General features: G+C 44.2%; 2 protein-coding genes across 9 annotated transcripts in view; one reads left to right on the top strand and one right to left on the bottom strand.

The window, feature by feature from the left end:
- The window catches only part of SYTL3 (synaptotagmin like 3), a 50,377-nt gene extending 29,247 nt beyond the window's left edge, over nt 1-21,130 (top strand). For all 4 annotated transcript variants that reach the window (XM_048488007.1, XM_048487999.1, XM_048488015.1 and 1 more), the window contains 7 exons: nt 160-338; nt 2,978-3,080; nt 7,542-7,712; nt 11,493-11,604; nt 13,065-13,173; nt 17,350-17,555; nt 20,880-21,130. In XM_048488007.1, coding sequence (XP_048343964.1) covers nt 160-338; nt 2,978-3,080; nt 7,542-7,712; nt 11,493-11,604; nt 13,065-13,173; nt 17,350-17,555; nt 20,880-21,010 — 1,011 coding nt within the window. In that variant the 3' untranslated portion in view covers nt 21,011-21,130. The remainder of the gene's footprint in view (nt 1-159; nt 339-2,977; nt 3,081-7,541; nt 7,713-11,492; nt 11,605-13,064; nt 13,174-17,349; nt 17,556-20,879) is intronic.
- A 1,928-nt stretch (nt 21,131-23,058) lies between these two features.
- EZR (ezrin) overlaps nt 23,059-27,402 on the bottom strand; it is a 53,974-nt gene continuing 49,630 nt past the window's right edge. For all 5 annotated transcript variants that reach the window (XM_048487961.1, XM_048487944.1, XM_048487970.1 and 2 more), the window contains exons 11-14: nt 26,149-26,309; nt 25,804-25,896; nt 25,104-25,355; nt 23,059-24,438 (exon numbers count right to left, since the gene is read on the bottom strand). In XM_048487961.1, the coding sequence (XP_048343918.1) occupies nt 24,274-24,438; nt 25,104-25,355; nt 25,804-25,896; nt 26,149-26,309 (671 nt within the window). In that variant the 3' untranslated portion in view covers nt 23,059-24,273. The remainder of the gene's footprint in view (nt 24,439-25,103; nt 25,356-25,803; nt 25,897-26,148; nt 26,310-27,402) is intronic.

Raw genomic sequence — 27,402 nt, 5'->3', positions numbered from 1 at the left:
GGTTTGGACACCCCATAAGGAAGCAATTGTAAGACTGCTGCCAGGAAAGCCAGAAAGCAATCTTCTTCTGAAGGGGAAGGTGGCTGTAGTGTTCTATATGATGCACAGGAGTGAAATCTAAAGAGAGAGACCTGATTTCTATTCCTTGTCTTTTTACAGGGAAGTTTGTGGAGCCTAAACAGTACTTGTAGTGAGGCTGGCACCTTTGAGAAAGCTGATGTCAGTGGTGAAATAGGATTTGCCATCAGATATATTTTCAAATCTAGCATCTTAGAAATATGCATAAAGGCATGCAAGAATCTGGCTTATGGAGAGGAAAGAAAGAAAAAATGCAATCCGTAAGTTTCATTTGTTTCACTCATTGTGTGTGTGTGTGGGGGGGGGGGGGATGGCAGCCACTGAATTAATCTACAGGGACTAATATGGGTCACAAACTAACTTAAATAATCTATTAATTTCCACCTAGATAGGGCTCTACTTGCAGAAATTTATTTACTGGCCAGAAGGGGGCAAAAGAGTGATTTATTTAAAAAGAAACCAAGTTACAAATTGTACTTCCTTATAAATAGATTTTTAAAGCAGTCTGGGCAAGTAAGTGTGCTTTAGAGCAGTGTCATATTGCCCAGGGATAGGGCTGCCTCCCAGCACCAGGCAGCCTTAGAGGATGGGGTGGGACTGGCACAGCCTCGCCCAGGCTTCAGTCAAGGAGGAAGACTGGAGAACCAGTACAAGACTGGCAGGGCAAGACAGACAGCTTGCCAGCCACTAGGAGGCTGGAACAGGAGACTCCCAGGAGAGAGGGAACCTCCTGAGAGGAATAAAAGGGAAGCAGGGCACAAGAGAGGTTGGCTGGTGTGATGCAGGGGCTCAAGTGTGCAGGAGTGATGATAACTACCTGATGGAAGTAAAGAGTCTATGAACAGAAGCCAGAGTTGGGTCTTATTTGACCCAAGAGGGGAGCTGTAACTAGCCTTATTAAAAAACTGAATCTGACCAATGTTTCTACTGTTGTCAATGGAATTTCAGCCCCTGTACTGAACTTAACATTTTCCTTTTTCCTGTAAGCTAGAGTTCTTAACTCCTAACAGAGAGTGATATTAAACCCTTTTAACTGCTCAGTCTGGGTAGAAATTTGATAGACCCAACTTTTTCTAAAGGAGATTAAGGAGTTTTTAAAGTATGGCCACTCCTCCCCTTTGTTATCCTCCTGAATGACCTGGGGAAATCACTGTTGCACCAGATGGAGCGTGGTTCTTCATATGTCTATGCAGCACCCTGATTTTGCATCACTGGTTGATTAGCAGCTACATGTGTAAACTGATATCTAAACTCTGTTGCTCTAAAGTGATAAGAAACTCTAACTGTGGTGTAAATAACTCATTGGCTCATTATGCATGGAACACTTACCTTGGGGTTGTTTGCTGTGCAGTAGGGCTGTAGTATGGTCTCCTCGCATTTCTCTGTTTACACACAAGGAGCCATTCTCTGCCTGCCTTGCAGCTGCTTGCTGAAGTCTCCCTCTGCTTTTCCTGGTTCTCTTAAGTCTGCCCATCAACTCATTCTTAAAGGCATAGATTTCATCACACCTACAGCTGCAAGATAAAGGGCTTTGTTAAAGCTATTTAAATTGCAGTTATATCAATATTCTAGATCATCCCAAAAATGATTTCTGCTCCACAAGTGAAAGAGGAAAAGCAATTCCCTGGACTACACCCTACTGAAGAAGGGGACTATGTGAGGGAATGGGAAGAGTGGAGCTGGATAGGCTGACCATAGGCAGAGGGAAGATGTCTGGGGCAAAGCTATGCTCTCTGCCCGCTCTGGCTGCCAAGCAAATTAAAAGTCATGCTAGAAGCGGTGGTGCTTACTGTGAAGCAGTGGCGTAGCGCCAAGGGGACGAGGTGTGTGTGCGTGCGCGACGCACTGGGCATGGCAGGGGTGTGGCATGGCAGGGAAACAGGAGGCACGTGTGCCCCAGGCACAGTTCCTCCTTGCTCTGGCCCTGCTTTGAAGAGAATGGAAAGTGAAAGCAGGGTTGAAGGAAATATGTCCGTACAAGAAATTTTGCTGCAACAGACATTCACCCCCATTGTGCAGTAGATACCTTGTGCATAAATAGCCATTGACACATACCAGTAATCAATATTTAAATGTGGATATATCCCCCAGTTCTCTCGCTTGGCTAGCTTAGACTAGAGTCTAGACCAGGGGTAGGGAACCTGCGGCTCTCCAGATGTTCAGGAACTACAATTCCCATCAGCCCCTACCAGCATGGCCAATTGGCCATGCTGACAGAGGCTGATGGGAATTGCAGTTCCTGAACATCTGGAGAGCCGCAGGTTCCCTACCCCTGGTCTAGACTGATCTTGTCAGATCTCAGAAGTTAAGCAGGGCTAATAACCTTGGCAGGTACTTGGATGAGAAACCCCTCCCAATTTTTTTTTTTTTTGGTTGGGGCTTTTCTTAGGGACAACTTGAGATGGGGAGTTTTACCTTGCTAATGATTGTCAGTTAAAATGTAACTGTGGCTGGATAGATACTCTTGAGCTGAAGTTCTGTTGACAGGAACACACAGCCACCAGAGGGGGTAAGAATTTTTAAAAAACTGCAAGATGATTCTGGCAGCGGTATTGCTGAGAAATATTCATTACTTTTAATCACTCCCAATAAAAACTTGTGACAAGCCCTCACAGACCTACATTCCATGCAGTTACCATAATATCAATATTTGAGGAGGAAATATTGTGTTTTGAATGCTCACAAATGAATATATCTCTAGAACCTTGAGAGGAAATGTGAGAAAGGTGTTCAATAAATGGTACACTGATAGTGTAGCTAGAAACAGAAAAACTGTGAGAACAAAACAAAAAACTCTTTGAATGTTGCAGAATTTAATGAGTAGCAAACATTGGCTTTATTGCCTACCCTTTTTCCTTTTAACTGCTCTTAATTGCTGTTTCCATCTCTAAATTACAAGGTATGTCAAGACTTATTTGTTACCTGATAAATCTCCTCAGAGTAAACGGAAGACATCTGTCAAAAAGAACACAGTGGATCCTGCATTCCATGAAACATTAAAGGTACATTGCAGCAATAGTCTTAATCTGGATATCTCCCTCCCACAACTCTGTTTCTTACATAGCAAAATTCTGCCTCACGTTTAAGGAAACTTCCAGTGAAGCAAGATCAGTTAAAGGCACTGGTTGTTGTGGGCTTTCCGGGCTGTGTGGTCATGGTCTGGTAGATCTTGTTCCTGACTTTTCGCCTGCATCCATGGCTGGTGTCTTCAGAGGTGTATCGCAGAGAGAAGTGTGTTACACAAAGTGTCCAGTGAGAAGGGAATGTTTAGTTGGGTATATATAGTCCATGTCCCAGTATGGGGAACCAATCATTAAGTGGGTGGAACTTGCTATGCAAAGGTATGGTTGACTGCATTGTGTTGCAGGTGGGGTTTTCAGACCATTTGCATTCTTCCACCCAAACACTTACTGCTACCTGCTTATTCAAACTCCCAGATTACAGGCCTGTTCTTTCAAGGGGTGCACCCAGTGGTGGGATTCAGCAGGTTCACACTACTTCAGCAGAACTGGTTGTTAAAATGGTACTTGTAAACAACCAGTTGTTAAATTATTTGAATCCCATCACTGGAACCTGTGGTTAAATTATTTGAATCCCACCACTGGATGCAACCCCATTTGGAATGGGTGACACCTTAAATCTGGCCACAAGTAGCACTTTCATATTATCAGGATTGAGCTTCAGTTTATTAGCACAAATCCACTCCAAAACACCCTCCAGGCAATATGATATCTACAGCTTTAGTACAGTTTTCAGACTATGTTCCAAGCAAGTCTGGACTCCTCTGAAGCTTATATGGAGTTCTCCAATTTAAAATGGCAGAAAATTTTCCTAAAACTTACCCAGAAGCAGAGGTGGGATCCAGCAGGTTCTCACAGGTTCCCGAGAGTAGGTTACTAATTATTTGTGTGTGCCAAGAGGGGGTTACTAATTGGTGATTTTGCCACGTGATTTTTGCCTTAGTTACGCCCCTCCTCTCAGCAGTAGTGCACAGAACTTGAAGCAGTCTAGCAGGAGGTGCGCCGGCGTGCATGGCAGCCTGCGCCTGCGTGCATTCGTTTCCTGCCCAAGGACCGGCGCAGCGACTGTGTCCTTGCCACAGCCCCGCCCAGGAATGCCCCACCCCCGGAATGCCCAGCCCCATTGGCGCTACGCCACAGTTTGAATCCCACCACCATGGGAACCTGTTACTAAAATTTTTGGATCCCACCACTGCCCAGAAGTAATCATCTCCCAAAATATAGGACCCTAATAAGTTGATGGATTTGCTTGAGGGTGCACTTAGTTCACAGAAAGGAATGGTAATGCTCAAAAAGCTACTGGTTTCCTTCTAAGGTTGATCCTGTTTGTAGTATAGTTTATTGTACTCTCAAAGCAGCAGAGGCGTTTCTAGGCAAACTGGCGCCCGGGGACAAAACCTGAGTTTGGCGCCCCCCCCCCATATGGGCGGCCACCCTCCCACACTACTCCCAAACAATGATTTTTTTGCACCAGCTCACAAAACACACACCCCCCAGCCAAACATACATGGCTCTCTCCCCACCAACTTTCTTTCCTAATTTTATCCTCACACCAACCCTATGAGGTAGGTTGTTAATCTGAGAAACAGCTCCTAGCCAGTGCAAGTGGGTTTTAAACCTCTCGAGGCCGCATCACCCGTCACCAGCAGACACCCCCAGCATTTTACCTCCAAATACATAGTTTCAATATATTTTGATGTTGAATATGACATTTGTCATGTTTTTGGTTGAAAACATTGGCTCTAACTCAATAAAGGCAGGTTTACTTAAGAAGGGGACATGGCTCAGTGATAAGAGGATCAGCTTTGCATGCAGAAGATTCCAGGTTCAATCCTTGGCATTAAAGGGAATAGGCAGTGAGTGATGGGAAAGACCTCAGTCTGGGACCCTGGAGAGCAGCTGCCAGCCGGAGTAGACAGTGCTGACTTTGCTGGAAAAACAGCCAGATTCAGTAGAAGACAGTAGAAGACAGTTTCATGTGTTCAACTAGATTCATAGAGTTGGAAGAGACCCCAAGGGCCATCAAGTCCAACCCCCTGCAATGCAGGAACACATAATCAAAGCACTTCTGACACATGGCAATCCAGCCTCCCTTTAAAACCTCCAATGAAGGAGACTCCACCACACTCCAAAGGTAGTGCCTTAGTCTCTGGAGCAGCAGAAAACAAGCTTGCTCCCTCACCAACATGACATCCCTTCAAATATCTAAACATGGCTATCATGTCACCTCTTAAGCAAAGTATAAAAATTGATGGTCTATCCAAACCTTAAGTATTTTATGTGGATCAGTAGAATTGGAAAATACACATTTCAAAGGCAATACATGTTTTGAATGTGGAACAAGTTCTGCAGAAGGATAAAAACTCCAGCCTCTGAGAAAAGATGAGATCAGGAGATTTGGGTGTGTGTGTGTGTGTGTGTGATCAGTTGTTCTCTAAAATACAGCACTGCACAGTGTGATTTATTACAAATTTATCTACTTTGTTACCTGTCTCCTCAGTAGGCAGGGCTTAGAGTTCAGGCAAGAACCACTGGGAAAAGCAGCCCCATCTCCAGCCTTTCTTGTGAAAGGTTGCTCAGGAGAAGGTGGTGTCGGGTGTGTCTCCCTTCTCGCTTTACAGATTAGCAAACCTTTACTGCTTACCTCGAAGCAGTTCACACATACCTATTTCTGACTAAAAAAGAGCAGCAATGGCGTAGGAGGCCGAAGCTCGTGTATCTATTCTGGAGGAACCGGGTTTGATTCCCAGCTCTGCCGCTTGAGCTGTGGAGGCTTATCTGGGGAGTTCAGATTAGCCTGGGCGCTCCCCCACACGCCAGCTGGGCGACCTTGGGCTAGTCACAGCTCTTCTGAGCTCTCTCAGCCCCACCCACCTCACAGGGTGCTTGTTGGAGGGGAAGGGCAAGGAGATTGTCAGCCCCTTTGAGTCTCCTACAGGAGAGAAAGGGGGGATATAAATCCAAACTCTTCTTCTTCTAAAACTGCACAGCTTAGAGAGCGGCAGGAAGGTGAGGAGGTACAACCCATGAAGAAAAGAGACTGACATTTCTGGTTATATAGTTGCTCACTTTTACCAGTTCCCCTGACAATTGTGCGAGCTATAATGCCCCAGCATGTAAATAATCCTTCCCATCCCACTTTCTCCCACTATAGCTGGGGAGCGGAGAGTAACCCGGTAAAAGAGCCCATGCAATGTGCAAGGAGTAGAAAAAGCAAACGGAAGGCTTGCAATTTAGTAGTGGTAGTTGTAATAATGTGTATGTATGGGAGTGAGGTGAAAATAAAAAATTGCGTTAAAACGAAGTGGGACTGCCGAAACTGAATCAAGACGGTATAATTGGGGGGGGGGGGGAGAAGATACAATTATGTGGGTAGCAATGGGAAAGGGGGAGGCAGGTTCTGGCGAAGGAAATCCACCTGCAAAATCACCTCTTTCCCCGCAGCTGGTGCAGGGGACTTGGGAAATGCAAAGCCCCTGTGCACCAGCTGAGGGGAAAGAGGTAGATTGCAGGTGGATTTAATTTTTATAAGCCTCATGAGGCATCTGGGGGGGAGGATTGGCAATCCCCCCCTCCCCAGCTGCCCCACGAGGCTTGTAAAAGTTTTAAAACACCACGCAAAACTACCTCTTTCCTCTCAGCCCGTGTATGGGGGACTTTGCATTTCCCAAGCCCTGTGCACCAGCTGAGAGGCACTTGGGGCTGGGGAAATGCATGGGGGGAGCACCCGATAGGGGCTGGCCTGGCATGAATGGAGGGGAGTGGGCAGCGCCTCTCTTCCGCAGGGAAGGGACTCCCCTTAAAGGGGATGGAAACAGGCTGCCCTTCAACCTCACACCCCACCTGAAGGGGCCCATTGGCCAACGTCGGGAGCGGAGACCCAAGAGAAAATGCCCTCCCGAGCACCCCACCCTATCGCCAGGCCGCCCTTCACTTACCTGGGTCTGCAGGGGCCGGCTCGGTTTTCCTTCCCTTCTGTGCTGCTGGCCAGTCAGTCAGCCGGGGAGAAGGCTTGTGACCACACACAGGAAAAGGCTGGGTTGGAGGGAGGCGGAGCTCCCCGTCTTCCTGCTCTGGTGGCTTGCTGGGACTGAGAGGCGGAGCACACTCAATGCACAGTGGGACTGGGCCAGTGGGCCACCGTACAGAGTGGGCGGGGCTGAGGCAGCCCGAGCTGGCTGCTCTGTAAAGCTTGCCGGTGCTGCTCGCTTAACTGATGCAGTCTATGGGGGACATTTTGGCGCCCCCCACGTGACTGAAAATGTTGCGCCCGGGGACAAGGGGTACCCCTCGTCCCTAGGCAAATTCGCCACTGCAAAGCAGGGAGAAGATAATTTCACATTTGCTATAGATCTTGTTGGGGAGGAGGCACAATTAATCAAAATTAGTTAATAACTATATTATGTGGAAGATGTCTTATACCAGCTCCAATTATCTGTACAGTACAAGATTGAATACTCCCAGCTGGAAATGCGAGAACTTCAGGTGTCTGTCTGGCACTCTGGAACTTTCAGACGCCGAGTATTCCTTGGAGAAGTGGTCATATCATTTAAATCATGGGATTTTGAAGACAAGTCAGCTCAGTTGTGTAGCTGGTATCAACTCAAAGCAAAGGTAACTTGTGTTGCTAATTCTCTCTGGTAAGAGATACCTTTTCATTACAGCAGAGTGCTCAGAGGCAAAACACAGTAGAGTTTACCCGTGTGTGTGTGCTGATAACAAAAGAAACTTGGAGCCAATTCATACTTTCTGACTAATAAGAGCAGTCTTTATTAGTGAATTCCATTCTGGATAGAAAATTGAGAGGTTTTCTGTTCTAAGTTAATTAGCTGGCTGGTGAGGGTTGCTGACTGCATCTCTCTCTTTACACATGGTGCAAGGTGGAGGGTGTGTGCAAGAATGGTGGAAGGTGGAGGAAAAGCAGGAAAGAAGGAAGTTCCTTGAGAGTAGAAATCTACACATAAAAACAATAGTGTCAGAACAGTAGAGAAAAGATGCCCGGTGTCTGTTAACTGACTCACTGATCAAACCCCCTTTGTCATTGAGACAGGAGAAAGTGTAAAGTCCTTCACTTCCAACAACTTGAGCTTTATTTTAACTTTAATTTGCCAGTGTCTTTTTTTAATGGCATGTGGTTTTTAATGTGTACAACATTTATTTATTTTTGTTTATTTCAAACATTTTTATTTTACCTTCCCATTCAACTTGGGCCCCTAGGGTGCCAAACATTAAAAGAAAATCCAACATAAAAGGTCAAGACATTAAAACAGCATTTAAGTTACTTGGATATATAAAATATTTAAACCAATAAAACATAGAAACACATGTAAAAATGGAGGTCACTACAGGCAATAATTCAAAAGAATAATATACAAAGGAAACTTGAAACTTATCTGTTGGGGTTTATGGATAGATCTTTAGAAAGAAAACATGGAACCTGGTCTTTATATATGACAAAAGCAGCAAGAATACCATATGCACAAAATAGAAACTCCAGTTATACCTCCAATCGAAGAATGGTGGATGACCATATTAGACTTGGCAGAGATGGCTAAGTTAGCTTTGCTATTCAAAGAAAATAACTTAATTATGTTTACGGACAGTTGATACTCGATACACTATTTAGACAAAACAAGAAAAAATAAATTGATGGCTTGTGGTTTTGAAGGTGAAGAACCAACAGAAGAAGAAGAAGAAGAAGCGTTTGGATTTATATTCCCCATTTCTCTCCTGCAGGAGACTCAAAGGGGCTTACAATCTCCTTGCCCTTCCCCCCTCCCAACAAACACCCTGTGAGGTGGGTGGGGCTGAGAGAGCTCAGAAGAGCTGTGACTAGCCCAAGGTCACCCAGCTGGCGTGTGTGGGAGTGTACAGGTTAATCTGAATTCCCCAGATAAGCCTCCACAGCTCAGGCGGCAGAGCTGGGAATCAAACCCGGTTCCTCCAGATTAGATACATGAGCTCTTAACCTCCTATGCCACTGCTGCTCCTGGGAGTTTTTATTAGTAATGATGCTAAGGAATTCATTTTATCTAGATGCTTAATGACAGAGTTCTTAAAGAAATTTTTTTTTACATGTTAATATTGGGTGCAGAAGAAACCAGGAGTCCAAAGGAATATGTACTTTGTAATGGTGAATTTTTTAACTTGTGTGTGTGTTGGAAAGATTTTGAAGTACAAGTAAAAATGTTATGAAAGAAAGCAACACACATAAAAACTCAACCAAAGAGGTTGGCCATTAAAAGTTATTGGGGAACAGCAAACAAAACAAAGGAGTTTTATATTAGTTGGCAGGAGACAATGATGGAAGGAGACTGATTTCCTTGGGTAGGGAGTTCCAAAATTTTAGTGCTATGACTAAGAAGTCCTTTTCTCAGCTTGCCACCCATCTAGCCTCAGATGGCAGGTGCATCTGAAGCAGGGCCTCCAAAGATGACCAAAGTAAATATGTAGGTTCATGTGGTAATTGGCAGTCCTTTAGGAATGCTGGCCCCAAGCCATATGGGGTTTTAAAGATGAATACCAATATCTTGCATTGGACCTGGAAGCAAGTTGGGAGCCAGTGTAGAGGGAACAAGGAGTGATATGGTCACTGTGACCCATGGTCCAAGGTCACCCAGCAGGCTTCATGTGGAGCAGTGGGAAAAACAAACTCTGGTTCACCAGATTAGAGTCTACCACTCTCAGAGGCAGCAAAGCTGTGAATTAACAGTGCTAGGAGGCAGCATCAGGGGAAGGCTTGCCCAGTATGCACTGTCTGTAGGCCCTTCAGGGCAACTAGTTGGCCACTGTGTGGAACATGGTGCTTGGACTAGACGGATTACAGGTCTGATCCAGCAAGATACTTCTTATGTATGTTCTTATTCCTTCCAAGGGGTGAAGCGTTCAACAAATCAGCTTTCTATCTTTGGGTACAATGCATCCCTTTAGCTCCTACATTTCAACATACATTTCTTTTATGCAGTATTAACAGATGAATGGGGAGGGAAGGCAGCATATGGTGTATAGCCTGCTCTTGTCAGATCTCAGAAACTCAGGCCGTTTCCGCACGGGCAGAAAATGACGGCCTGCAGACGGTAAAAATGCCGTCTCCAGGCCGCCATTCGCGACGCGGCGAGAGCAGCTGCAAGCGCCCAGCAGCGCGCCTCGCGCCCGCCCGGCTGGAAACCGCAGCCGGCGTGATTCCCCAGAAAGCAGCTTGGGAAGCGTTCTTTTCGGGAACTCTACGCCGCCCGTGAAAGCACCGCTACTGCCGAGCGAACGGCAGCGGCTTCACGCCGCCTCTACCACCCGGTGACATCTTTACCTTGTCCCTGGGCCTCCGGCGCGTCGCCGAGGAGCCTGGGGACCACGCCCTTCCGGCCTCGCGCCGCTTTCGAGGCAGGCGCCGCAGGGGAGCCCCAGGGGCGTGTCCCCAGGCCTCGGCTACGCGTCGAGGTGCGTCCAGGGACTGTATGGCTGGCGGCTCCAAGGGCTCCGCGGCGCCAGCGTCCACGGCCTCCCTCCCAGGACCGTCCTGGTGCGGGCGGTCCCACAGCTGTCTTCGAGGTTGGCGCGGAATCTCGCGCCGGTTCCAGCCGCTTCCGCGCCCGGTGCATGAGAAACGGCCTAAGCTGCATTGGTACTTGGAAGGGAGAACTCCAAGGAGGGCTCTACAAAGGAGGGCAATGGCAATCCACCTCTGCTTAATGATTTGCCTTGAAAATCCCTTGCTGGGGTTGCCATAAATTGGATATATATATTTGAACCAGATATGTCTGAATACACATATCCCTAATGGAGATGCTGCCAAACAGCTGCTTTTGGGGGCAATCTTTCTCTCCTTGTGGGAGAGGGAATGGGGAAACAATTGTTAAAATGGTCTTGAATTTTTGGGTCCCCCTGAAAGAAATTTTGAAATGGTAAGGAGAGTCTCAAACAGTTGGGATAACAAAAAGCATCCTCCAAAATCTATAGCCAGAATGAATACAACTTTTTTATTTTGAAGTGCCTGCTTCTTTCTAGATGGGAAGCAGAGGTAGAGGTATCTGAATCTGGGTGGAAAGAACAGCCTACTGGGTGGGATAGCAGATTGACAGAGTGGAAGTTCCTTGAAAATTTGCTTAGTTAAAATACAACTACTGAGATTCCCTGTCTGACCTAGTTTGCTAGCAGTTCCAGTTTGATAGGTAGATCAGAGAAAGATAAAGTCAAGCCAAATATGCAGACAATTATCTCATGTAATTGCTGTAATTAACACAAATATGCTTCCATTCTTTGATTTTTTAAAATTACGTTATTACCGCTTCTGTAGCTGATCATGTGAATAAATCATGGGAGGAAGGGTGTGGCACGGAATGTTCACAAGCTGTTTCAAATCTTTTCATGCGAGTTCCTCTCTCAACTTTGGTTCAGCCTGAAAAGTCTGAAGATAACATGATTCACTACAATGGAGAACTTCTGGTGCGTGCAAAGCTGGTTTCACCTTCTCTCTATAATAACTCTGAATATGAAGACCAAATGAAAGGTAATACTGAACATGTATGTATGTATTTTACTGTTAACATTCTGAACTAATCAGTTTAAAGCCTTTAAAAGGCAAAATTACTATTTGTTCAGGGCCCCAGATAGTCTTGAAACTTCCATTGTGGCAAACTAGGAAAAGACTGAGCGAAACATCTAGGCTTCTAATGGGTTTCTAGTCCTGTCCTTTTTCCCTTCCATGGTTGAACGTTTTATGCCACATTTGGTTTTAAGCCCTGGTCAGTTACAAAGAAGTGGGAGCAACCAACAGCTTGGTTGCAAGACAGTGGCACAATTCTATCTTAGCATTATCAGTGTCTCCGCCTTTACAAAGAGCAGGTGAGGTGACAAACCTCTTCCTGGACTGTACCACTTCTAACGGTTCCATAACTGAATGCTTGTCCTTATAAAATATTCCTCACATATTGTAAACTGGAGATTTCCCTGATATGTTAATTTTCTTTGCATTGCGGGGTGTGTGTGTGTGTGTTGGTACAGAGTAAAAATTCCCATCTGCTATCTGAAGTGGTATAGTCCAGACACAAATTTAACATTTCATCTGTTTTTGTGAAGAATTCACCCTGGTCTCTTTCTCCAGGTGTTTTCCCCATCTTCAAACCCTTACTGTCCCATCAGACCTTCATAATTTGGCTTTGAGCTCAAGGTGGCTTTTGCCTGGTGTAACCTTTCCCCATACCATCCAAATTCTCATAACTTTTTTTTAAAAAAGGGGAGAATAGGATTGATATAGACCTCTTATGTGATGATAATTAGTATGATTTTGGATGCCAGTAGAATGCTTGTAGCATTATGAGTGACTAAAGTCCCAGAGCACAGCTAACTCTGTCATTAGGCAGAAAAAGGTGGCCGTTCATCACATTTTCACTGAAGGAAAAAGAAAACTGCAGGTGGATTTGGGTGAAGTGTCCATTTTGATGCTGAACCATAGCTGCTATGCTAACAAGGGCAGAGCTGAGTTCTGCATCTCCTCATTCTTGCCCCTTCCCAGAGCTTTCCCCCATTGTATCTTTACTGAGTTGCTCTGTAGAACTGCAGCATGGCTGGGGACAAAAGGAACACAGACCTCAAGGGGAGGCTGTTGCAGGCTGAGGGGAAGTGTGATTGGGGGTACATGTAGCAGCAGAGCAAGGGGTGGGAGAGGAGGATGCTGTTCCTGTGGCACTTGCTACTGGTGTGTGGGTGGGGTGTTTTCACAGCTCTGGGTGCTTGCAGTCTGTGTGTATGCTTCGGAGTTTTCTGCTTGCATCATAGATCAATTCATCATTAGAAGACATCACATTACTTTTTGTTATTTTTACATGAATCCATTGCCCAGGCATACACACAACACATGTCTAATGATTAGTGAGATTTTTTGGGAAATCTTTAGGAAAAGCACCTGAAAATTTTATCCTAAATGTTCTCTAGCCTTTATCCTTTTTAAAGTAATGTTTTCTCTTGCAGGGAGAGAAGGCAAAGCATATCCTGATTATCAGCTCCATCTTATGATACTTGAAGCCAGAAATTTGCCAGTGATAAGAACTAATGGGGTTCTGAACCCATTTGTTAAAAGGTATGGTTGATAATGATTATATTACTTATCCGTATGAGAAATATTTTTTAAGTTTAGAAGAAAGCTTCATACCCTTGGTTTGGACCCTAGAAGCTGTGCAGCGATGGTCCATTTATATTCAGTGCAGTTTCTGTAGCATCACCTCTTTTTGATGTTTTTTATAATACAATAACAAGCTAGAACAAAAAAGACAAAACAGTAAAATGAAGCAAACAGTTGAGACACTGAAAGAAGGGCATGTTGCCTTTTTTGACAGCACTGTCCACACTACTTAAGAAGCCATTCCTGAAACTCAAGAGGACTTGGAGAACAACTTCAGATATGACAAGAAACCAAGCTAGAGCCCACTTTCCCAAATGCTTATGAAATAACTATACAGTTGTCAACAGGCTTGGAGAAAAATGCTCTATCTGTTTAACAGTGGCGTATCTACAGAAAGTGGATCCTGGGGCAAGAATTGCTTTTGTGCCCTTCCCCTGTGACCATCCATAAGAACATAAGAACAAGCCAGCTGGATCAAACCAGAGTCCATCTAGTCCAGCTCTCTGCCAGAAATTACTTCGCCAGTGGCTCCACCAGGTGCCTTTGGGAACTCACATGCAGGATGTGAAAGCAATGGCCTTCTGCGGCTGTTGCTCCCGAGCACCTGGACTGTTAAGGCATTTGCAATCTCAGATCAAAGAGGATCAAGATTGGTAGCCATAAATCGACTTCTCCTCCATAAATCTGTCCAAGCCCCTTTTAAAGCTATCCAGGTTAGTGGCCATCACCACCTCCTGTGGCAGCATATTCCAAACACCAATCACACATTGCGTGAAGAAGTGTTTCCTTTTTATTAGTCCTAATTCTTCCCCAGCATTTTTCAATGTATGCCCCCTGGTTCTAGTGATTGTGAGGGAGAAAAAATTCTCTCTGTCCAACATTTTCCTACCCCATGCATAATTTTTATAGACTTCAATCATATCCCCCCCCCCTCCAGGCGTCTCCTCTCCTAAGAGCTAAAGCAGTCCCCAAACGCTGCAGCTTCCTCCTCCCTCTCCATAGGGAAGGGTGCTCCAGTCCCTCCATCATCCTCAAGGTTGCCCTTCTCTGCACTTTTTCTATCTCTTTCAATATCCTTTTTTGAGATGTGGCGACCAGAGACTGAACACCCAGTACTCCAAATTGCACAGTCGCACCACTGCTTTATATAAAAGGGCACTTGAGCAAAATCTCGGTGCAGTTTTATTCTCAATTTCCTTTCCTAATTATCCCAGCATAGAGTTTGCCTTTTCACAGCTGCCATTGCATTGAGTTGACATTCCCATGGAACTATCAACTAAGACGCCCAAATCCCTTTCCTGGTCTGTGACTGATAGCACTGACCCCTGTAGCGTGTATGTGAAGTTTGGATTTTTTGCCCCTATGTGCATCACTTTGCATTATGCTACATTGAACTGCATTTGCCATTTCTTAGCCCACTCACCTAATTTATCAAGGTCCACTTGGAGCTCTTCGCAATCCTTTGTGGTTCTCACCACCCTACATAATTTGGTATCATCTGCAAACTTGGCCACCACGCTACCCACCTCTACTTCCAGGTCATTTATGAATAGGTTAAAGAGCACTGGTCCCAAAACAGATCCTTGGGGGACACCACTCCTTACATCTCTCCATTGTGAGAATTTCCCTTTTACACCCACCCTTTGTTTCCTGTTCCTCAACCAGTTTTTAATCCATAGGAGGAGTTCCCTCTTATTCCTTGTTCCTTGCACTAGAGCAGTGATGGCGAACCTTTTTGAGACAGAGTGCCCAAATTGCAATCCAAAACCCACTTATTTATCTCAAAGTGCCAACCCAGCAATTTAACCTGAATGCTGAGGTTTTAGTTTAGAAAAAACCGGTTGACTCCCTCTTCCTCTGCCCCACCCGCTCAAGCAGAGGCCAGCCTGCTCTAGCCTCCCGCACGCACTGCTCTGTGCCTCTTTAGCATCTCTGCCTCCTCTGCGCCCCCTACCCTCGGGCAGCAGCCACCTGGAGCACAGGCACCAGGCCCATCGTCCTCAGCGGCCCAGGTCAGCCTAGATGTGTGTGTGGGGGGGTGATTTTCCGCCCCCCACATGACGAACTCTTGTGTGCACGTGCCCACAGAGAGGGCTCCGAGTGCCACCTCTGGCACCCGTGCCATAGGTTCGCCATCACTGCACTAGAGGCTCCAGGACAGCCCCAGTCTGGATCTGTCTTTATCCAGATATGCATTCTCTTGAAAGTAGGGCCACATTTTGCCTTGGGTTTGAATTGTAGTTGTGATGTGCTTTCACCTCAAAACAGCCTGGGTGGAAATTTTGTGTGTGTGTGTGGGGGGGGGGGGGGGGGTTTCCTGTTGCTTCACTGGCCGCCAAGAGAAATTAATTCAGATTGGTGAGACTGGCCTCCTAAAGGTTTCCAGGCCCCAAAGGCCTGCCTGCACTCTTTCAGTGACTCTCACTCACCAGCCCCTGCTTCTTCTTTCTGGCAGGCATAGGGTGGGGGTTGGATGGAGGAGCCTTTCTACTTCTTCCGGGCAGGCAGGGGTCAGATAGAGGGAGGATCCTGCGGGTTGCGGCTCACCACCCACCTTTCTTGCTCGCTTTCCACCACCGGCCTGCCTGCACGTGCAGTCTCAGACTCTCACCAGATCCTGCTTCTTCCTCTTCAGTTTCCTGGCCTGGAGGGGAGGGAGGAACCCACGGGCCGTAGCTCACCCCTGCCCACATTTCTCACTCACTTGCGGATGACCTGCTGCACTCTCTGGACCCGGGGGAAGGAGGACGGCTGTGTGTGGGGGGTGATTTTTCCGCCCCCCCATATGACTAAATGGCCACTGCCCAGGGACATTTGACCCCACATGTCCCCATGGGCAGTATGCCCCTGCTGCTTAATAAAGGGTTAAAAATGTATGGAAACAGTGAAATACCAGAAGGAATGTCCCAACCTACTGCCGTGTTCCAGGATTTCCATCAATCTCTTTTCATCTGAAATGACAACCCAGAATCAAGAACACTGTTTTCCAAGGGCTGTGGAACAGGCTGGCAAACCCAAAATTTTCAGTGGTTTAGGAGGTTTAAGTGCTATATCAGCACACTGTTCTCGGCAGTAATACAAAGTTTGATTTAATATTGTGTTTTGATGTTGTATTTTATACTGTTTACTGTATTAAGTTTTTGAGATAGTACAGGATAAAAATCAGGAAAATAGAATTAGAACCAACAGCTTAAGTAGTTAGATGCCAGGTTGATGTAAAGAGCACTGTGCTGGGTACAGCGCCGTGCTCTCACTAGTACCAGAGATTCTTTGCTGAAAATTCAGTCAGATGTCTAACTACTTAAGCTTTTGATTTCTGATTTTTTAATTATTATTTTAGTTAAATTTGCAAGGGGATGGGAACAAGACAGATGTGTGCTGTGAACTTTTCATGTCTCAAGGACTCAAATCCTGAGCTTCCACAAAAATGCAATAATTTCCTAATTGTTTCTACTGGGATCTGGATTTTAGCTTTTTGGGTGAATGTTGTGCTATATTCCAGAGCATGCCACCCCAAAAGCTGCTCCTGAAGTACCTAACTACATGCTACCCGGGTCCTGTCAACAGATTTGTTGGGTGTGTGTGTTCCATGCTCAGAACTAAATTGCCAGGCCTCCAGGGACCTGATTTGGCTCAGGATTATGGCGGACGGGAAAGAAGCCTGAAGTCTGTCCTAGTTGCAGCTCTTTCACAGATGGAGTATGTGGGTGCTCATGTGGGAATTTCTGCCAAAACAAAAGAGGAAATGAAGGATACTTCATAATGCTTCTCTGAGGGGATTAAGAAGTATAGCTATGTTAGCCTTTCTCAGAAAACATGATCTCCTGGGGCCTGAATGAGCAATGCGTTTGTTGGACACACAGGCTAGAGCCTGGTACCTTAATGTATGCCAGCTCAAGCCACAAACAAAGACACCTGCCTCCACTGCTGTTACGCTTTCATTCTATCAGACATGGGCACAATTCAGCCTACATCAAGCCCCTTTCAATTCCATTGCTTTCAACAGGAGTGAGGTACTTGTGTGCTCAAAGCTCCTGTTGAAATCAAACGGACTTTCTAAATGCGGTAAACTTGTGTCCTCACTTTCTCCTGTTCTGAAACTCACTGCATGCTGTCTAAATCTCTTTTTGGAAGCTGCCTGTGCATTCTGGGGCAACATGGCATGAAACAAAGGACTCCCGTGCTGAAGAAACAAGCCCATCCACAATGGAAACACTTGTTTGTCTTTAATGGGGTCACCACATCTCAGCTGCAGCAGTCTTGCTTAGACTTAACTGTCTGGGATCAATCACCTTTGGGCTTACGCGATCAGTTTTTGGGTGGCGCAAGGCTCGGAACAAGTAAGTTACTGTAAAAAAACCCACAAATCCTGGCAGTATCAAGTGACAAGGAAATAGCCATAATGAATAATGCATATGTCACAGTAGTGCCAAGATATTGCAAGTGCAATAGTGCAGTAAGAGAATGAATTGCTAGCCAGGGAGGCTCTTGTTGTTCAAACACAATCTAAGCCATAAATTCAAAAGTTCTCAGCTTCTCTCCCCTGCCCCCTGAGTTATAGGAATTACTTGAGAGATTAATGTAAAATTCTTTAAGAAACAGCACCAGATTAAACATAAGAGGGAACCCAAAAAGACAGGAAATCCCATTTTTCATCTTGCTGCCTGTTGTGGCTCTGGCTTACCTTCCCCACCCTTGTTGTCTCTTTCTGGTGGATGGTGTGGTGTCAGCTCAGAATACCACCTGAACTGTAGCACTTTTGGGAGGGGAGTGATAGCCACATTACAATCAACATTGGGGTGGTGATGCTAACCCCCAAATTAGAGTTCCCCATGTTTGCAGAACTCTTAAACTGTAGCTATGGCTAGACCCCTTGTGTCAATTTGCCTGTCTACCTGGAGCTAACTCCTTGGCTGCTACAGGGATTAGCATTAAATCCTCTTCATTCTTTTATTTTTGCAGAGGTGTTTTGTCTAGTTTTAATGTTGTACATTTAACTTTCATAATAATAAGAATGTACATGTTGAGTTTTCAAAGCATTGCTCATAAATTATTAACTCTTACAACAATTGTGCAGGGTAGATAATACTATTCATTTCTGTGTAACAAGTAGAGGTTGAGAACAACTTACCTTGGGCTATCTATTGAAACTGTAATGGAGTTAGATTTGAAATAAGAGAACTTGATGCATAGCTCAGGCTGTTAACCACTATACCAGCTTGGTTCATGGTTAAAATCAAGTATCACAATCAACAGAAGGATCTGTCTGCCACCCCCAAACCACTTCCATGGTCAACTTTGTTCTAGTGCTTAAAAAAAGAAATGTAAAATAATCTTAAAAGGCATACATTTCAAAACCCTGTGTTTCCATAGGTTGGAGTATATTTTTTTAAAAAATCCAAACATTTTAAGAACAAGAATACTTGGTTATTAATGGCACAACTGGACTGATGTACCTCAGTCATCTACAGTCCATACTGGCAGCGAGTGCCATGGTGATTGGGATGAAATTAAAACAAAGTTTAAATTGACCCACCACTACCTAAGGCTGCAGAGCTTGTTACACTGAAAAATCCCCATTAATGCTTCTAAAGTCACGGATAGATCTCTTTTTGTTAGGTCTGCAGCCTTAAAGGTCTATGCAGAATGGGACCATTTTAGTCCTAAAATTCTCAATCTATCCTGGTGGATTGTCAAACGCTTTCACTGCTGGAATCAACTGGCTGTTGTGGGTTTTCCAGGCTATATGGACATGGCGGTTCCCAGTAGGTGGCTTTTTGCTCCCTAATGCCTTTCATCCACATCTGTGGCCCTGGGCATCTTCAGAGGGCATGCAGGTGAGCCATGGTTTTCTCCTCCGATGACACTTGCCATGACCCTGGTGGGTCTTTGGCTTGCAACATTTCTCTCCCCTCTCCCACACAAGGAAAGGAAATAGCGCCATTGTTCCTGTTGCTCTGTTTATAAATATGCCCACTGCATACTTTCCCATCATGGCCACACGGGGAAAAATAATGCAAGAGCTAGAGCATCAATGGCAATGCTTGGATTTTTGGTCAACCATCATTGTGGGGTATTATGTGTTTTCCCTCTGAAAGGAGTGGGCAGGCAAGGATAGGAGAAATGAGACAATACATTCCTTGGGAATGAGCTGTCTGATTCTCGGCTGTCTCCCCCGAGGTTTCATTTTATGTGAGAATTTTTGAAATGGATGAACGTGAAGCACACACCAAGTAGCAAAAAGTTTTGGAAAACCCATCAGGCATCCCAGCATAGACAACAAACAAAAAAATATGGGTACTTGGCCTGCTGGCTAAGCCTCATGTACTAGGAGGGAATCAGAAGGGAACTTCAGTTCCCTCCTGGCAGCTGTCTGCATCTGCTTTCAGAGGCCAGAGACCGAGAACCATTGGCCTGGCCTAGTTGTTGCAGGCTGAATTAACCTATTGTACTTCTCCATTATTCTCTGGGCTCCCTCTCCTAATGATTTCTTCTTCGTTAAACAAAGTGATAAAAGGGAAACTGTCACATCTCTAGCAATGTTAAATGGAGTTGCTGTCTGCCTGCTCAGACCTTCCCTGTAGCAAACTATTCTTTTTTCCCACTGCCAGAGACTAATTCAATTAGGTCAGACATGGAGGTTTTACAGCTGCTCTAATTAAATATTTTGAAGTCAGTTCAATGGTTAGAGGAGGCCATTTAGTAGTTTTGCTTTGCAGAGCATCTGGCACAGTTTTCACAAGTTGTACCAGTGGGTTGAAAGTGAAACTAATCAAGAATTTCAGCTATAGAAAGTTCTTGACCAGTGGTGTATTTAGGTGAACAGAGTAGACCAATTCCCCCAGTGCCACTTACAATTCCGACTCACAGCCTCTTCCTGCACCCTAGAAGTGATGGAAAGTGATGGGTAAAATAGTTAAAACCTGAAAGTTTTATATGCAGTTGAATCCTGCAAGATGTAAACTAAGAAAGCACCCTCACCTACCAGCCTTAGCCTCAGCCACCTGGACTGCCCACCTCTGCAGACTACCTGCTGGCCCTGGCATCCTCCACCATCCCTTCCTGCTTGAGAGAGTGTGGCCAGCAGGGTAACTCTCCTCAGGCCTTCCTGCTTTCCCCCCACCCACTGTAAGACCCTGCTGAAGCTAGAGCAGGCAGCGAGAAGGGCATAGTGACCTGCCTAGAGCAAGCAATTAAAATGCACCCAAGCCTACCCCTCCTCTGAGCTCAGAGGCGACCAGCTGGCCTGGAAAATCCCTCCCAAGGCTACCTCCATCACACAAGCGCTGCAGCTCAGCTGGCCAATGGCAGGCCAGCAGGAGTATTCTCACCGCATCTAGTCCCACTGAGCAAGTGAGGAATGCCAGGCCTGTTGCCTAGTGGCTGCAGGCTGAATTAACCTATTATCTTTCTTGATTATTCCCTGGGTTCCCTCTCCTGATAATTTTCTTGGTTAAATAAAGTGATAAAAAGGAAACTTCATCACTCAATTTCCTTACGTCAAGGTTTGCATGTCAGCATTAAAGATATATATGGAAAGTGATGGGTAAAATAGTTGAAACCTGAAAGTTTTATATGCAGTTGCATCTTGCAGGATGTAAACTAAGAAAGCTAAAGAACCAAAAGAGTCACAGGAGTTAATTCTTGTTTTCTTACTTTTGCAGCATTCCAAACCAGAACCTCAGATGCAAACTCCCAGGCATGTCTTCAGTGGCAAAAAGTGCTCAGCAGCCCAAACGAATGGACAGAGATAACACTTACTTTACATTCCAATGCTCATGAGTTTAACTTCTGAACCATTTTCAGACTGTCTCGCCCAGTTGCCGTAAATAGAAAGCTATTTTTGCAGCATTAACTCTTTTATAACTGGTACAATCTGCTTGTTGTTTCAACCCAAGGAATAAAGTCATGAAGAACAGGATTACCCAGACTTCCTTTAGAAACTACTTTTGTGTAGAAGTCTGAAGTTTTAAGTCATTATAAGGCACATCTACAGGAGACCACTTAGTAATTTTTATTTGCAGAGCATCTGAGACAGATCAGTTGTTTCACAGCCTGAGCTGGCTGTTGGGGGCTGGGGCAGGAGGGCTTCTGGGGGCCCGCAGGGAGCAGGCTCACTTTATGAGTCCTTCTCCCCCTTGGTGAAGGGTTCGATGTTGCAACATTTGATTCTGTAGTGCTTTATTGTTTAGGACAGCGATGGTGAACCTTTTTGAGACTGAGTGCCCTAATTGCAACCCAAAACCCACTTATTTATCGCAAAGTGCCATCACGGCAATTTAACCTGAATACTGAGGTTTAGAAAAAACAGCTCAGAGGCATGCATTAGGAGTAAGCTTGCTGGTAGTCGATGGCTTTGCTTTGAAGCAACTGTGCAACTCTTCCAACGGGTGAATCACGACCCTAGGAGGGTTTACTCAGAAGCAAGCCCCATTGCCAGCAACCGAGCTTACTCCCAGGTAAAGGATTGCGCTTTAGTTCTTCGCATGAAAACCAGTGGGGTTTAACAAGGTTACCTACACTACTTCCCCAAAACTAGGTCTTAGGTTTAATGCTAATAATTGAGCCCAGTGGCCCAGGCCAGCCTAGATGTGTGGGGTGGGGTGGGGGGACCGTGTTTGCGCGTGCCCACAGAGAGGGCTGTGAGTGGCACCTGTGCCATAGGTTTGCCATCACTGGTTTAGGATGTATATTCCATAGAAAACATGTACTTCCGTGTTCCATTGCTTTCCTGAAGCTAGGCCTAGTTGTGGGTAAACAATGCAAATGGATCAATCTCACCTCAAACCTGATAAGAGTGGTTTGAGAGGCAACAGGTAATGCCTATTTCATGCACAAGAGGCTGTCAAGTCATCCAAAACTAGACCATTATTTTCTTCCACAGTTGCTTGCTCCTCTGTTCAGCACCGCTATTTCCTTCATATTTCTGTACTATTTTGTCAGCATTTTTATTTGATCAATCTGGATTTCAGTGATGACACAAAGCTGCCATTCAGTTTTATAAGCATTCATCTTAAATCTGTAAAACTACGTACTCACATGATAGTTTTCACATACAGCTCACGTTAAATTCAACCAAACATTTTGCCCCTTCAACAGCACACCCATGCCCACTCTTATCTTTAGGAAAATTGATCTTTGAGTTACCAATTTCTGTGCTAGGAGGCAATGAAGGATAAGAATTTACTTTCCTTATCAGAGGTGTTTTCTGCATGGGGAAACAACAGTGCTCCAGGAACAGGAAAAAAACGGTCCCTGGGGCACTGTTCACACAGGAGGCGCTGCTGCATTGCAGCAGCGCCGTCCTGGCTCCCCTGAAGTGGCGTGAAGACACCGCTTCTGAAACTCGCTCGGGGGGTGAGCTTTATGGAATACGCTGGTTGCCACCCGTTGCCAAGCGAACAGCAGTGGGTGGATGCCGGCGTATTCCCGTGGCGCTCCCGAACAGCTGCCTACCTTTTTCCTGCCTTTCGTCGCTCTGAGGAGGGAAGGGGACAAGCCTCCTTGCCTCCGTCACTTCAGCCATTGCTCTGGAAAAGGGAAAAGGGGAAAGGTAGGCCGCTGTTTGGGGGGCTGTGCGGCCGTTCGTGCGAATGGTCCCAGGACTTGCATCAGCATCAATTGTGCTGATGCAAGCCCACATGTGCGGAAACCACCAGAGATAATTTTGATCAGCCATTCTACTTCCTCATTCCCTTTCAAGGCGGTTATATGGGGTTTTGTCATTTATTATTTTTCACTCTATTGTAAGTATTGGCAGACAGTGTGTGTACATGTACTGCAATAAGTTGAAGGTGGAAAGACTCTCAGGACAGGAAGAAATCACGCAACTTCAAGGTCCTGTTGCCTTAAGATTTTTTTATTGGTTGGTGAATTGCAAACAAATCCCATAACACTTAACATGAAGGTTTAAACTTTGAGTTTATGTAGAACCAAACTGATACATTACTCTGGTGTTCTATCAGATTGCCAGTCTTAAGGGGGAATTGTTTTGGGGGATGAAGACTAATATGGGAAAAGTGGTGGAAGAAATCCATAGAACACTCTTTAATAGAGAATAACAAGATGACAGAAGGTCCCTTCATGGTTGGAGTCTGAAACTATTATCATTTTTTAAAAATTCAAAAATGGTTAGAAAAAATAGGTACAGTGAAATTGTATATACTGAATCATAGGTATGTATCACAATGTTCTTTAAAGTAAAAAAAATCACTTTTACAAATGTCTTCTAGATAGTAATCAGTTCCCTACATTGCTTTGCAGCAAATAGGAGCTAATTCTAACGTATTATTTTAATATTAAATCTGAAAGAGGTAACAAAATATACAAAGCAAAAACTTTCATCCTCCCTTTTCAAACTAGAATTATAATTCATATTTGCACTTACATTTTAATATAGGTATATAAATACTACACTACAGCTGATTGGTTAAGCTGGAGTACCACACTTCAATCAGGCTGAAGGACAATAATATTCCTGCCTACCTCTTACACAGGAGGGTATCCAAGTGTAACACAGTATATGAGTAGTCACTGTGGAAATGTCTCCAGATCAAATGGTAATTTAACTTCGCTTAGACTTAGAACTAGAAAAAGAAGATTCTTTGCATTTGTTGTGACATTTGTGCAATGGGGCAGGGGGATTACATGGCAGACATGCTGGCTTTTATAGCCCTATGTGCGGTCTAATTTGTTGTGATGCTTAGCAATAAGAAACATGGCACACCACACTAACAGTAGGTTTATTACTAATTTTTTAGCCTAATGTGTCTGCCACTGTGGAAGTTCCTGTTCTTAACTTCATGTAAATCTTAAAATTAGACAACAAAGAAAGGCCTTTTGGCACTAGGATATGGCCAAATGTGAAGTTTCCAAGATTTGACTGATATTCTCTGGCAGCAACCCCTGTGCACTTACTGAAGTTGATGATTGCTAAGTTCAGGTAGCATCCAAGTGAGAGGGAGTGGGGATATTATTTGGTGTGTCTGTTCAGTGACCCTTCAATCAGAAAAGTCAGTATTCAAGATCTGCATTTGCCATCTTGCCTTCTTGGTGCTTTTACATGGCTTCAAATTCATCAATCCTCTGTTTGGTATTGCCTTGTCGAATCTGTCTCAGCGTCTTGTACTTGTCACGTCCTTGTCGTATGTTCTCTGTATGGATGATGTCATTTTGGGTCTTCTTGTTCTCATCTCTGGCTTGGGCAAGTTCATCAGTCAGGGTCTGCAATATTAACACAGAATGTGCAAATACTTTTAAGAGTCAGGGTTCTATCAATACATGATTATTAATGGGACTAACAATGCAAACATGGAACCCTGGAGTTTGAACACTCTTAAAACAAAGGCTCAAGTTTCCCACTTACATAGAAAATGTAGTTGGTAGTAACAGAGACTGAAAACATCTCAAACCCTCTGTTGTTCTATTCCTAATGAGTCTACTTAACCTTCTCCAGTATACAACAAGGAACACCATAGAGAAGATTCCCAAAGAAAAAAACTGAATAACCAGTTTAGGTTCATTTTAAATATGCATGAACGTCTCAAACCTGAGCACCACCTACCTATTGCAGCAAAATAAAAAAAATCTTAAAAACAACAAGGAACAAGCCTCCATTAGTAGTAGCCCACATGGAAGAAAACAGAAATCAAGCAATAGTGAAACTGATTTGTTTGTGAATCTGAATGATCCCTAGTCTAAGCTACCTCTGACCTTTTTGGAGGACCAATGGGAGTAAAAAAACAACATGTAACATATTTATAAGCATGGCTTCCTCCTGACTTGGTCAGGACATATTTCTGAATACATCAAAACATGAATAATTCAATGCGTAATGCCAGTTACTAATGATAACCTTCAACAGTGGGGTGGCTGCTAAAAACACAAACCTTCAGCTGCCTCTGAACACGCTCATTCTTTTCAGCTTCTGTAATACGCTTTTCTTCATTGCGATCATCTAGTATGCCTTCACTTGAGAATTCTGCACTGTAGCCAAATGAATCCATTCCTTCATCTTGTAGATTATCATGGACATGATAGTTTACTGGCTCATACACTGGTGGGGGAGGAGGAGGTGGAGCAGTCATCACCAAGTGCAGCTCCTCTTTTGTTTTTACGAGATCATCTTGGGCTTCTTTAGCCTGTAAAATCAGAATCAGGAAATGAATTCCTACATTTTACTGGGGCATACGAATGCCCCTGTGCTCCTAAGGTACGAACATCCAGAACTCAGCAAGCTGTAAGAAGATAATTTTGCTAAAAGCCCCATGGTAGTCCCTTTTTTTAATGCTTGAGGCTTAAGTCGCATCAGCATGATTTCCTTTAGCATGGTTTCAGGTATTTTGCTACTTACAAATATCCGTGCATATAATACTAGGTGGAAGGAAACAAACAGTCTCACCCACATTAGTCTAATGCAATATTAGTTAATCTGCAATGATAACATGCAGTGCCCTCCATTTCCCAATAGAGTTTGTGGAACGTTGAACGAACATCAAAAAACTATTACTCTCCCAGTCTGTGTGATCTATGGATGCATTTGAAAGCAGGACAGGCAGATCCACAACCCTAAAGAAACGTTGTTCTTACCCTGTGCTGCCATTCTTCCACCTCACCCTCCTTGCGCTTTCTTGCTTCTTCCAAAAGTGCAATCCTTGCTGTGTATTCTGCAAGCTCTGTAGCCTGTTCAACAAGGGGGGAGTTGTATTAGTACTTGTGATTTCCTCCCCTATCATTCTCAGTCATGAAATTTAGAAATGCATTCCTATGATTAACCCCTATGGTTTACATTCTGTTTCACTATTTAAATTTATTCAGGTTGTACTTGCTTCCAATAACAGCACCATAAGACTGGCACTGGTCTGGCCAATAACTTCTTCCTGCTAGATGATGAGGCATAGTTGTTTCCCAGGTTTATCTACAAAATGTTCATACCAGCTGCTCCTGGCTCTTCATTTGGTCGGCAGCTTGTCTCTCTAGTTCTTCCTTAGCTTGCAGAGCAGCCAAACGATCATTCTCTAGACGTTCTGATTCCTCTTGAGCCCTTTTTCTTTCCTCCTCGAGCATCATGGCTTTTTGGATTTGGTCAGACAGCTCTGCAGAGAAAGAAATCATATACATGCCCAGGCACAATAAAACTTTGTCCTTTTTTGGGGTGTGTGGTTAAAGATATTCAGCTTACTGTCTTCTACTTACGTATAGCACAATTTAAAAAAGGGAGAAATGGTTGCCTCAGAGCTTTCTGAGTTTGCATGCCATATGGCAAGAAGGTAAATAGTTATATCTTTCTATTTGTATAATCAATTATATCTACATATTTATTTGACTTAGGTATGATTACTTGCATTTTATCCTTTTTAGACAAATTATTACCATTGTTATTATTGGCCACTGACTGTAAATGAAGTATCTTATCTATCAATTTATCTAGTTTTCCCCAAGTAGTTCAATGCAGCCTCCAAACCTAAATATTTTAAAAATAAACCATCCTGCTATCCTACTAGGGAAACTGAGAATACAATGTGGGCAGTTATAGTAAAATTTCCTGTCAGCCGACGCCCACAAGAAGCCGAAATGTGCAGCTTTAATGTCAGATATTGGACCTTGCATTATCTTTTCAAATACACTTTTCCAGTTCTTATGGAAACCATTTAATCTGTGTATAGTTTCTGTGGCCCTGATATAGTTTTTTTTGCAGGGGGAACACATTAATTAATTTAACAAATGAAGTCAGTCTGCTAGGTAGGGCAGCTGATGAAAAACACAGCTGCTGTTTAATGAAATTGTTCACTCATTCATTCTGCATGTAGCATTAGTAGCAGCAATATAAACTGCATTTTACAGAATCGCATCAGTCACAGCCAAGCCAAAGATTAAGAAGGTGGTACTATTAAAATCTTAGCACCAGCTGACAGTGATTCCTTGTATTCATATTTCTATGCAGACATATTTCTAATTGCCGGCCTGGGAAAAGTCAAAGTAGTACTTTTAAGAGTTATAAACACACTGCTAGTGCAACCAAAAACATGCAAGCTAAATTAATGAGATTATGTAAAATTGGCATCCATTTCAACAGTCAATTATTATTCATCAAGGCAATGCTTATTCATATAATAAAGTTACCAAAGTAAATAACACACTTCTTCACTATTGTCAGATTAAACATAAGTCTGAACCTAAATTTAAGTA

The sequence above is a fragment of the Sphaerodactylus townsendi genome, linkage group LG01, assembly GCF_021028975.2.
Source record: "Sphaerodactylus townsendi isolate TG3544 linkage group LG01, MPM_Stown_v2.3, whole genome shotgun sequence".
Taxonomy (NCBI): domain Eukaryota; kingdom Metazoa; phylum Chordata; class Lepidosauria; order Squamata; family Sphaerodactylidae; genus Sphaerodactylus; species Sphaerodactylus townsendi.
This window is presented reverse-complemented; position numbering and strand designations above follow the sequence as displayed.